Source organism: Serinus canaria, chromosome 1 (assembly GCF_022539315.1).
Source record: "Serinus canaria isolate serCan28SL12 chromosome 1, serCan2020, whole genome shotgun sequence".
Lineage (NCBI taxonomy): Eukaryota > Metazoa > Chordata > Aves > Passeriformes > Fringillidae > Serinus > Serinus canaria.
Window position 1 is genome coordinate 91,073,787 of NC_066313.1, and position 12,310 is coordinate 91,086,096.

At 35.9% G+C, this 12,310-nt stretch overlaps 1 protein-coding gene across 1 annotated transcript in view; it reads right to left on the reverse strand.

Moving 5' to 3' along the window:
* Positions 1-12,310, reverse strand: part of MYO16 (myosin XVI) — a 253,364-nt gene that overhangs the window by 178,772 nt on the left and 62,282 nt on the right. The window contains exons 5-6 of the mRNA XM_009085476.4: positions 11,615-11,739; positions 7,746-7,871 (exon numbers count right to left, since the gene is read on the reverse strand). Of these exons, the coding sequence (XP_009083724.3) occupies positions 7,746-7,871; positions 11,615-11,739 (251 nt within the window). The remainder of the gene's footprint in view (positions 1-7,745; positions 7,872-11,614; positions 11,740-12,310) is intronic.

Sequence of the window (12,310 nt, forward strand, 5' to 3'; positions counted from 1 at the left end):
TCCTGTGAACTGAGCTTCTAAGATCATGTATTTGTTCTCCATTACATAACAGTGTGCCTTAGATAACTGTGTGCCCCTTACAGACAAAATTTCATAGGTAAAGCCCTAAAAAAGAGCGATAGTGTTCAGAGGCTAAATAGAATTTCTTCTGCAATTGCAAATCTGATCCACAGTACTGCTCTAAACACAGGAAATTATGTCTGAAACTCATTACAGATCTCCATTCTTAATAGAATATAGATTAGGAAGATTTTTTTATTTTCTATTTGAGTGCAGAGAAAAGGGCACCATAACCAATTGTGGTCAGCAAAGTGGAACAGATCAGCAAAAGTAGGTTGTGGGAATAGGACTAGCAGCAGGGTAGAAAGCATTGAGGGGGAGTGTGTGGAATGGAAGAAGGCATAGATAAAAAGCTGGAATCTGGAACTAACAGCGTGAAATAAATGAAGTGAAAGGGAAGAAGAGAAATGTGGCAAGGAGCCAGGATGTAGGTAGAGACAGACTAATCAGAAAAATGAAAGAAGAAAGTGACATGTGAGGAAAAAACCACTGAGATTGAACAAGGGAGATGGGGACTGTAAGCAAGTGGGACAGAAGGGCAGGAAGGTTGGCATGAAGTCAAAATAGAAAAAAAATTAAAGCTTGGATGAGAACCAGGGAATGGAGGAGGGGCAGAAGCTGACTGTGCAAGGAATCAGGATTCAGATAGAACTTGTAAGGAAAGGACACGAAGCCAGGCAAATGAATCGGACAATAAGGCAATAGAATAAGGACAAGAATGGAACAGACTGGAGGCAATGGGACAAATCAGGCTGTGTGTGGGAGGAATGAACCGTAAATACTGCATCTGTTCAGGCACAAAACGTGGAATGGAACCCAAGCTCCCCAAGTGTCACCACCACCTTTCTGCAGTCAGCAAGTTCAGCCTATATGGTTTAAGAAGATGCTTCTTTAACCTCTGGAACAGTTCCAGCAAAAAAAGGGAAGCCTAATGCTGTTTTCAGCTGTTTAAGCAAGCAACAAAGGTCAGGTCAATGGTTTTCTACAGCTGATGTAAAAACTGCATCAGTCTTTACTTGAAGACTGATAACCTACATTTCTATTTTTCAATCCACCAGGAAAATAAAATAAATCAGGGAAAATATTATGTGATCTTGTGATTAATGATGCTTATAACTTATGGCCCTACAAGTTAGATATTTATGTTACAGAGATCAGAAATCTTCCATTTCTCAGAGTTCATGCCTGAAAATCCTTGTTAGACATCTTTTTTCATATTTGCCTTTCATATATGAAAGTCACTATAAATGGTATTTTAAGGAAAATGAAATTTATATTGATGGGAGAGATCCTGCAATAACCAAGTATATAGTGTAGACTATGTACACCTGAGCTTTAAAAACGCTCATTCAAACACAGAAAATTTTGTAGTAATTTTGTAAATTGAGATTTTTTTCCTAGTCTGTATATGAAATTCAAACTCTTTTCTTATCATTTGGTATTGTGTGAATCTAGGATTCCCTATATTCTTTGCCCACAATTAGCATTTGAATCATCTATAGAAATCTTGTGAATATATTCAGAGTGAAAAAAAAAAGATATCACGAGCAGAAATCCCAAAGTGAGCTCTCTGTTTGAGGAAACTGAGTGTAATTTGATCTGAAGAGAAATACAGCTCTTCTACCTGAGTGCAATCAGATATGCCAAATATGAACAAAAAGACTAAAGAAAAAAGAGTGAGGCATGTCTGGAAAAAACATGCTCTAGAGGATTTTCTGACCATCAATTAAAGACTCCAACTACTTGACAAGGAAAATATTTATTCCCTGTGTGACTATAATCTATTCTTTTTGAAACACTTAATAAGCACCTCCTTCTTCAGGCTCTTCTGACTGAAAGCATTTGTGGAGTGTGGTTGCAGAAGTGCAGAAACTGCTTTCAAAGGAACTCCTGCGGCAATGGCCAAACTTCATGGGATTAAGTATCATTTCCCACAACGAGTTCATATATCCATCTACACTGAAGCAAATTCTAGCAACAGATGTGGATTTTTTTTTTTTTCTTCAAGTGCAACATGCAGGTTGCACTACAGGTCATAGTTGAGTGAAATTACTAATCTGTTTTGGTAACGATGAGCAAATGAGTTCCTTTAGTAAGAGGGTATATAATCTGAGTTTAGGCAAGGAGCAGAGTCCCTTTTATAATCTGAAATAAATGTTGTGTTTTGATGAACTAAGTAATCAGACGGGTATTATTCAGATCAACCAAATGTGTGTAAGGGAGAATATACTTACAGAATTACAATTTCACACATTTGAAAATGACAAAGGATGTATATAACTTGTTAAGAAACATGAGTTAAGCCTGATGACATCTATAGGTTTTTTTATTTATGTGCAATATTACAAATTTATATTGGAAGAAGTCCTTGCTAGTACAAGAGTTACTCTTGCAGAGATTCAGTCAGCAGTTGAACATATGTCTTATCTGGTTTTTTTTTGACATCATGAAGCCCTTTAAACCTCAAAGCCAGAGGCTAAATCTGTCTTACTAAGTAGGAGGGTGCAATGGAGCAAGCTTATGTATCCCTTATAATTCCACACTGCTTAACTGTTAGCTCTCCCTCTGACTCTCCTTTGGACCACTCCAACCAGCTCTCTACAAACATGACTAATCTCCTATAGAGGAAACTAGCTTTAAACAATATGAATGTGAGCCAGGCTGTTGCCTGGCTTAATCCCTAGTCCTCTTTTATTTAGTGATTTACCAGTTCAGACATAGGCAGCATCCCCCAAGGATGAAATTTTGGGAGAGGTAGTGTTTAAGCTACTGCAGAGTCAGCTCTGACCTGCATGTCTCCAATAGCTGTTTGAAAGGTGACATTTCTCTGATAAACAGCAAAGAAACAGCTTGTGCCTGGGAATTGTGCCAAAGTACCCAAGGCAAATGTCAGAGCTGCAGCTTATTCCCACCACGGAGAGGGCGAGTGTGCGCTCTCCTGATCACAGCAGCTGGAAGGTGTCCAGCAGGGACAGCACTACCAGTGCCAGATTACTAGCTGTCCACAAAGTAAATTCAAATGAAGGGGCCAGCCTAAGAAACACAAGTTGCCCTTCTGCAGCTGGCACCAGTGCCAGCAGGGGCAGGGAGGTACCCAAGCGAGGAGGACACGTGCCCTGCGCTGGTGTGCACAGACAGCAACCACAAATACACCAGCACTGCCCCTGCTGCATGAGAGGGATACAAAGAGTTCCAGCTGCCATCAAAAACAGGGTGAAACATGTCTATGTCTCTGTCCAAAAGGCCCTGGTAAATTTACATAGGCAACTCTGACACACTCTGATTTCTTGAGGCTAGCTTTGTTTCCTTAATAATCTTACTTTGAAGAGGTTTTTGTGTGTCACAGGCACAGATTTGGATGTGTGTTGCAGAGGTTATTATTTTCCACCATTTTATTAGAGTAAAATGATTAAGGAGAGTAACTCTGATAATAATACCTCAATAATATCAATTTTTTGTTATAATGGTAATATGCATTAAAAATACAAAATTGCCTTTACCCTTAATGTTTATGGTGGTTGGGGGGGGGGAGGAAATGACAGCAGGAAGTGTCATTTCTAGGAACTCAGAATAACACTGTTCAAAAATAGGTCTATTTGTAATGTTTGCAGACTAGTAGTATTTCAATTAACAGTCTATTACACTCATTATTAACCTAATCTGTTTCTGTAAAGCAGATTCTTGTCTTACAGAGACTGACCTTCAGGCAGTAGCCTCAGCTGCCCTATTCTGTACTCTGTAGCCATATCCTGTACACAGTCCTTAAACTCACCAGCAATATCCCATACTCCTATGCAAGAAAAATATTCTACTCTGGATCTACACTCTCTGTCAGAAACAGGACAATTCATTTATCATTCACCCCTGCTCTGTTTTAATGTTCAAACTAATAATGTTTTTACATGGTAAATTTATCCATTAAACTGGTTTTCTTTCAAATATTCGTAAAGATAGACACATAATCTTTTTTTTTTTTTTTCAGCATCAGATAATATGTACTGACACTTAAAACTCTTATTTATTCCCCCTCTGGAAACAATTCAACAGCATTCTGCTATGTTTTGCTTGTGAAAAGATTTGTTTTGTTTTAAATATCTAACTCTACTCCTCCTCTAGGATTCCATCTGTACAACCTTATGTTTTCTAAATATAAGTTATCAACTCCACACCTCCTTCATGATGAGTGGGGAGACCCAGAACACCAGTGGGCAGTTGCCCCATCCTTTAGCCCCACACTTTGATCAGGATTCCTCATGAAGGATTCAAAAACGTTCAGATTACACCTCTGACATACGCTAGCTGCCCATGACTTCTATAACCAAGGAGGGTCAGACCTATAAGCAATGAATCATCATCCCTATTTTAAATGCATCCCCTAAAATTCTCTCATTTGCCTTCTAAAGGTGATTCTTCCCATCAGATAAGAAAAAGCTTTGGCTTTGTCCTTAAGTTTAATTGGCTTAATTTAGTTGAGATGAACCCCATCTGAAATAAAAATGGATTTGCCATTACCAAGGAATCTCTACGAGCCAGGTTTATTATAAGGTGTGGATGATTATTTCACTCAGATTGATGTATCTTTCACCAGTAATTTTACATATAAATTACTGTGGAAGATGGAGCAGTAGACTTTTATAATCCACTTCATTCACAACTTGAGATTTGTAACAGGAAGCTCACAGTTCCTTTATTCTTTACAAGTTTCCTCCTGCATAGAAACAAATTACATTTTCTCACTATAAATTTAAAACTGACACCATTCCCTGGGTGTGTTTATTTGGGTTTTTTTTTCCATATTTTTCTCCAGATAATGTAAATGAGTACAATTTCCATTATTGCTATGCTCTTACAAATAGCTAAATGTGTGGGTTTTTTCCCATAGAGTAACAATTTCTTCATATCACGACTTTTTTTTTTTTTGTAAGAGAATATGTAAAATATATGTATGTAAGGTATGTACCATAAAATAGCTAAAAACTTAATCTGTAATTTGTATAACTAATTTAATAGCATTTTATTAAGGTGGAAGCTTCTTCACATGAAAAATACATTGCAGCTCTTTTAAAAACCGGAAAAGCTGTCAGTCCTTAAGACTTCTGGAATATCATATTATTTTAATAATGGATGGGGTCTGGTTGCAGGTAGTGCAGCATCAGTGTTAAAAACCTATTCAATAACAATGGTTTACAACAGATTTTCTGAAATTTCTGTGACCACTCATTAAAGGATCATTGCTTATTAGACAAGCCATAAGACAAATAAAGGTGATTTTGCTGTTCAAATACATTTCTGGAAGGACAGAAATCCCCTCAAGAACTTAAAAGGACAGCAAACTAAAACAAAATAGACTTTATGACAGTCTTCCAGTACAAGTTATTTATCACTGTAGCAAGCTTTTCAAGTGTGACTTTTAAAAAAATATGCCACAAATATGTGTTAGAAGAGTGTGAAACTGTAAGGGAACAAGTCCAGAATTTATATTAATTGCTTTTCTGGGAACATTAAAAATTTTGGCTAAAAAATGACCATTTCCTCATAAATATATTTTAATTTAAAAGAGACTATCCAATTCATGTCTTGTCTAAGGTTATTTCCTTTCTGACAAACAACTTTTCCAAAAATAGGAACAATGCTCATATTAGTCTATAATTAATTACTCAAAATGGAATTATAAATACAGTATGCATGTGAATTCATTCTAAGGCTAAAAGACATTTCAAAATTATCATAATAAGAGAGGAAATTTTAAAAACACCCTGATGGTGTAGTTACCAGAAAGAAGCAGAAGATATGTAATAAATCTAGTTAATAAAAGAATTTAAATTATTTACTTGTTACTTACAAACAGAATCACACAAAAGCTGTGTTTATCTCCTTAAAAACGTTGCCAAATTATATATAATGCTAATAAGATATTTCTAAACTTTATTATTTACTAACACTACAAAGGGAAGATATTTGGCGTGTATTTAGGTAATTTTAGTGAAGAAGAGTACAATGTTCCTTCATGGTTTTTGTCTGTGTGTACCCATACTGGTTGTATAGAGACTAGAGCAGCTGGTCCCTGACTCCTCACTGAAAACCCCTGAAATAGTATAAATTAACACTATTGTCATCTGGGATATAAGGGAGATGCAGTCCAACAAAAGTGCCAACAAAAAGAACAATATCAAAAATAGCAATTTGAGCTCTTGGGATTCTTCAAAAGGAAAGACATTTTTTCCATTAGCTACTTTCAACTACAAACTTTGCATGTACAGGCCTGTTTCTAAAAGAAAAATATCTATCTTCACAAGAAAAAAAAGTATTTCAAGTCATCCAGAGTTAGTGTTGCAAACATATGTATGCTACACATATACAAGGAAAGATAAGTCCTTTCCCAGCCCTTTTAAGTGACTTCTTTCAAGTCCTCTTCAATTAAACTTGGGTTTAGCTTTACAATAGAAGAAATGCACAGCAGTAGAATAATCACATTGCTGCAGTACAAAGCCCTAACTTGTAAGCCATCCTAAAATGTGAGAATAAGAAGCTCAAGACTGCATCACTGCTATCCTTCTGAGTAAGAGCTTTCCTGCCCTACTGAAGTCTGAACACTGAGTGAGTGCAGAGGGGTCAGTGAGAGCAGTAGAACTGAGGCAGAATTACAGAACAGCACAGGGTAAGATAGAATGAGAAAATTAAATCTACAGTAAATTCAAAAGACCCCTGGTACATCCCTTGCAAACAAAACTTTGGTTCAGCATATCTTTGTGTGAAATTTTTCTCTGCAAATTTACACTGCCTGAAGTTATTGAAGATACACTTCAGGCCACATATATGTATTTTTAGAACAGATATATATAAAAACCAATAACTTAATCTGTTATGAAAATATGCGGATCTTTGACACTCTATAAGTGTCAAAGGCACGGGGTATCTCAATAGGAGAAATCTATTACCCAGCAGAATTAATTAATCTAAATAAACACATCTACTTTTACTATTTTACTATAACTTTTGCTCTATTTTTTTTGTTATAAAGAGTATTATTTATTTTCTGAAGTCTGAGCTAAGATGTATAATAGAGGTTTTTAGAAGACACCTATGGGTAAGTGGTGATTTGTGAGCCCTGAGGTGGGTGGAGAGCTGAGAAGAACTCTCCAAAGTTGGTCAAACAAAGACTCACTGAGCATGTCTGGGGAAACTGAGGATGAAGGAGAACTGAAAAGGTATGAAAACTGAAAAAGCTTTAAGAGAGACAAATCATGTTTAGGCATGGCCTCAATCCCAAACCCAGGACACCTCCCTACAACTCAGTAATGGGAAAATTTTGAACACAGGTGCTAGATGAATCCTGGACATTTATTCAAAGAAATACACACAGCAAAAATCTAAATAAACTTTGACATTAGACTGTAAAAAAGTAACAAAGTGTTTATTTTGTCTTCCTTTCAAATGTCAGTGGAAACCTAGTTTTTACTGCAGACAAACTGTTCCTGGTGGTAGATTGAGCTGTTTTGGGTTAATAGCTTTACAAGCTTCATTCTCAAATGGTCTCTGTTATTTGAGATGCTAATCTGCACTACATGAAATGAGGAAGCTTTTTGCATTAAAGTAAGAGTAGTCTCCCAGACTTGAAAGCATTTGCTATTTCTACAGAAGACTACCACAAAGGAAAGAGAAACAGGTGAAAAATCATGCTTTACCTGTCCATATTTTGCAGCCAAATGTAGGGGTGTCCAATACTGATTATCCACTGCATTGAGATCAGCCCCATGATCTAGGATCAGAGATGCAACATTCTTGTATCCATTAGCACAGGCCACATGCAGCTGTAATATAAAAGTTAAATTTTGCATATATTAATAGTTTAAAGAACTCATCCATGGCGCACTACTTCATTTTTACTAAATCACAGTTACATCAAACAAAATGTACATGTGATTGCTACAGTCTAGAAAACTAGTGTAGTGTGCATCTTGTTGATAAATTTAGCATTTATCAACAAGATGCACCTGAAAAAAATAATTCTAGCTTTTTGTGAGCTACTAAACAATCTAGTCTATCACTTTTTATATAACTTCAAGTGAACATGCTTTCAACACATTCAAAGACTTCATGAGCCAAGGTAGAATCATAGATTTCAACAGAGCTTGAGCTCTCTTCAAGCCTAGAACTAACTTCTTTTGTAGCAGTTCAAGTATCCCAGATTTAACCTGACACTACTCCAGAATGAATTCATTAGCACATAATCAAACCAAGCACATTGACACTGCAGCACAAAATTAGTGACAAAAAATACTTCCTCAGTTTTGAACCACAAAGATTTTATTTTCTATACTTGCATTGCTTCCCTAGACACTTAATTATTTTAATGGTAATTGTTTAAACAATTTTAGTTGATTTTCTGTATCTCTAAACTTTATTTAAGAGTCAAAGTGGAACAGAAGGAGGGTGGAAAATGCAGTAACAGAGTGAGAGAAACTCAGATCAGCATTAATACCAGGAGGTCAAGTAGTGAAACTTGCTGCTAAAACAGGAATAACTTCAAAGGTAGCTGTGTTTGCTCAGGGCTTGTCACTGAGTAGCAAATACTGTAGGAATGATAAAGTGTGAAAACTGTAATGGCAAGAAAAGGAAAAAAGAAATTTAAAAATATCTTTAATAATGGTCTATCTGAGGAGCTAAACATTATCTTTTGTAATGTATTATTATTATAGACTCTGTATGTCTTTGGGATTTGTATCAGCAATTAATTACACCATATGTTATTTATAGGATGAGATTTTTTAATATAAAAAACTCCAGCAGCCATGTGGGGTTTTATGTAAAACAAATAGGCAGTATGCAAAATAAATATAAAAAGAATATAATAGCAAACAGGTCTTGTGAACAGAGAAAAAGGGAAAGACATAACAGGGCAATAAAATTATTTTCTTTCATAATAATCAAGTAGAAGAAGAAAATTCAATAAGGAATCCTACATCAGGGTAAATATGTAATTTGCAGGTTTTGGTGGAAATTGTTTATTATATGTGGTGAATAACTGTTGAGGGATGTATTTCATATTATGAGATTGACGCAGGTTACAGTGTCAATCTTTTACTTTCTCATAGTCCTCCACTGTGATTTCAAACATTCCCTTCACTTCTGGGAACAAAGGGGACAAGGTCTGAATTTGGAATTTGGCAAAATATAACTGATCATCCCCAGTCAGAAGAACTTTATACTCACACTGCCCAGCAAGAACAGGGCATAGGAATATTGCAGAAATTGAGAAGTCAGATTATAGTTGGACGCTGTATCCCCAAACTGCAAAGCCCAACTGCATGACTTTTTCTCCTTGAAGCATTGTTAGCAGAATATATTCTTTTTCTGGTGATTGAAATGGACGGATAATGGCAATAAAAAGGTCTTGCAATAAACCTCTTACTACAACTGTGTAGTTCCTAAGTCACTGTAAGAATAGGAGACACTAAAATGAGAGTTCAGATATAATTTCTGTCAGCTGCACACACAGAGCATTCATAAAGTTTTCACTGTGAACATGATTGATGCAGAGGGAAATAATACAGTCAACTAATCCAAAATCTTCCCCTGGAAAGGGTGAAAAACTCCCCTGGGGGCAGAACTTTGATTCCGCATGCTATGATTTCCATGTACAAAACCCTCAAATCTTTCCTGTAATTTGACACTGCTTCATGGTGGAGGGAGGGTATGTTTTAACAGAAGAAACTACAGTTTCCATCCAGACATCAACTTGACAAGTGCTATTTTCAAGCAGTGTAGAGCTCCTAGGAAATATTTTGTGGGTGAAATCTTTCAAAGAAGAACTATAAGAGGAGAATACAGCAGAAAAAATTCACTGACTGTTGGTACTGCATAACAACTGCAAAAATGCAGTTGTTATGAGTCAGTGAGAATGTGTATATTTATATATTTAAAACAACAACTTGCTTGATTCCTCTTAACATACACATGGACTTAGATATATATACATATATATTCTGTCAAGAGAAAACAAAACTGATTTGAGACTTAAGACAAAGATATTTGTCTTTTTTGTACAGATAGATGTAGAGGAACAAAACCCTATTTCCAGACCCCTCTGATATCCACACAACATTCACAGACTGGCTGACTCAACACCCATGAATAAAGAGATAATTGTTTAAGAAATTCTGGATTTTCCACCAATTTGTCAAACAAAAGTTTCACATAATAGAAACCTCAAAGAAAAGCAAAGTTACCTACTTTATACCTATTTATTGAAAAAATCAGATTTCAGCATAAAAACTTTTCATGCAAAAAGTATCCCCTTTGTCAATATTCTACTAAGCAAACAGCAAAAGCCCCAAAGTACCCACAATGTTCTTCTCCCAGTATTTGCACTTCTGTTAAACATCTTTCAGAAATTTATTCCAGCTAACTACAGGAAAGGTTTTATAGAGTTGGATATATTTAAGTTCATAACTCAGTTTAATTCAGACAATTCTGACTAAAATAGCAATAGAAGTTAAGGACAATAGCTATGTGATTTAGCAGCTTACACAAAATTATCAGGAAACTGGAAGATAAAATAATGCTTTTACGAAATAAACTAAAACTTGTGCTGTTTCTTCCAACCCCTTCCAGATTTTTAAATTAACTGCCTTGGGGTTGTCACCCCAAAGGTCACAGTGTTCTGTTTCTATAGAGAGCCTGTGGCTAGATACAATCCAGGAATGAGGCTGATCACCTTTTCAGTTACAGCTTAAACATTCCACAGGTATTAAAACATAGAAGGATTTAGTATATTAATTCAGCATTAGGCAATGTAATTCAGTGCAAATGCAGAAATTATTGTAATAATTATTAGTGCTCCAATTATATATGTACACTATTTGCAGAAAAAAACAAAGAACTTTTAAAAATGTATTCAATATATTAATGCTGCTTATTTACTATTTATTGATTGAATGACTGATGATTGATAATGATGTTAAAGTTTTTATATGCAAAGGGAACATTCCACAGACATGCTATGGAATTACACATGAAATTAGAATTATTTGACAGCTGAAGAAATAGAAATCCTGACAAAACCAATGGATAGATGATCTATTTGCAGAAAAAAAGTATAATAAAACCCAGTGGCTATAAATAACATGCAAATTTGGGAGTAGGAGTACTTTTCCATGTTTATGGTGAATGCTTCAATGCACTGAATCAAGATTGGATTGCTAAAGGAATCAGTGTTTTAACAGGGCACAGCCAGAAAACCAAAACCAGGGATCACTGAGTGAAGCTTCAGGCCCTCTCTCAAACAGAATGCCAGGAACCACATGTATGTCCTACAGCTTCAAACTATGGTGTTAATATATTTGCTATTAACATTTATGTTGCATATTTGCTGGCTAGGAGAAAAGAAGTTGTCACTGAGGTGTTGCAGTACCCTATTTTAAAATCCATATTATGCATGGAATTGACACACATCTATTTTCAAAACCCTCTTAAGAGAATTGCCTTGCAAACATGCTGAACTTGTTGCAAGACATGCATATTCCCAGGATGATGATTCCATGCTGCCACTCACCAGGGTAACTCCTTCATCATTCTTTTGATTCACACTCCCTCCACTTGAGATGAGCTGTCGGATGTCTGTCAGCATTGTCATAGCTCTCTGAATCTTCATTTGGCGTAAGGAATTCAGCTCTACACCTGGAAAAAGAAAAGGACAAAATGATGCTATTTTATTCATCAATAAAGAGCGGATATATGATTTTGTGCTCTGGGTTTATAAAAGCTTATTCAACATTTAAATAGACTTTAGTATATATTTTTGAGTGTTTACTTACCTACCATTACCAGAAAGTCTACTCCTGTATTTATCAGTCGATACATGGATGAATTAAGTCATTGACCAATATCCAATAAAACACCCTGATCTCTTACTGACTGTAAGAGCAGTTGCAGGTAAAGGAGCTGCAATATCATGAAACTCACTGGGAGTATGAAATAGCTGTGATTGGGCAAAGAATTTTAAAAAATCTAAGGAAGACACTCAAGTGTTTGGGACTTAATTTTTTGTCATTGTTGTTGCATTCTTTCAGCCCTGCAAATACATCACCTCAAATTTGGTGGCTGAACTGCTTGGGAGCTTGTAAGTCAAGAAAATGACATTAAAATTCAACACTTTTTTATGTGCCTGGGTTATTTTTAACTGAGATTAACTCTGCAGCTGAGCCTAGACCATTTCAAGGCCCCATAAACCAAGAGGAAATGTGGTGCA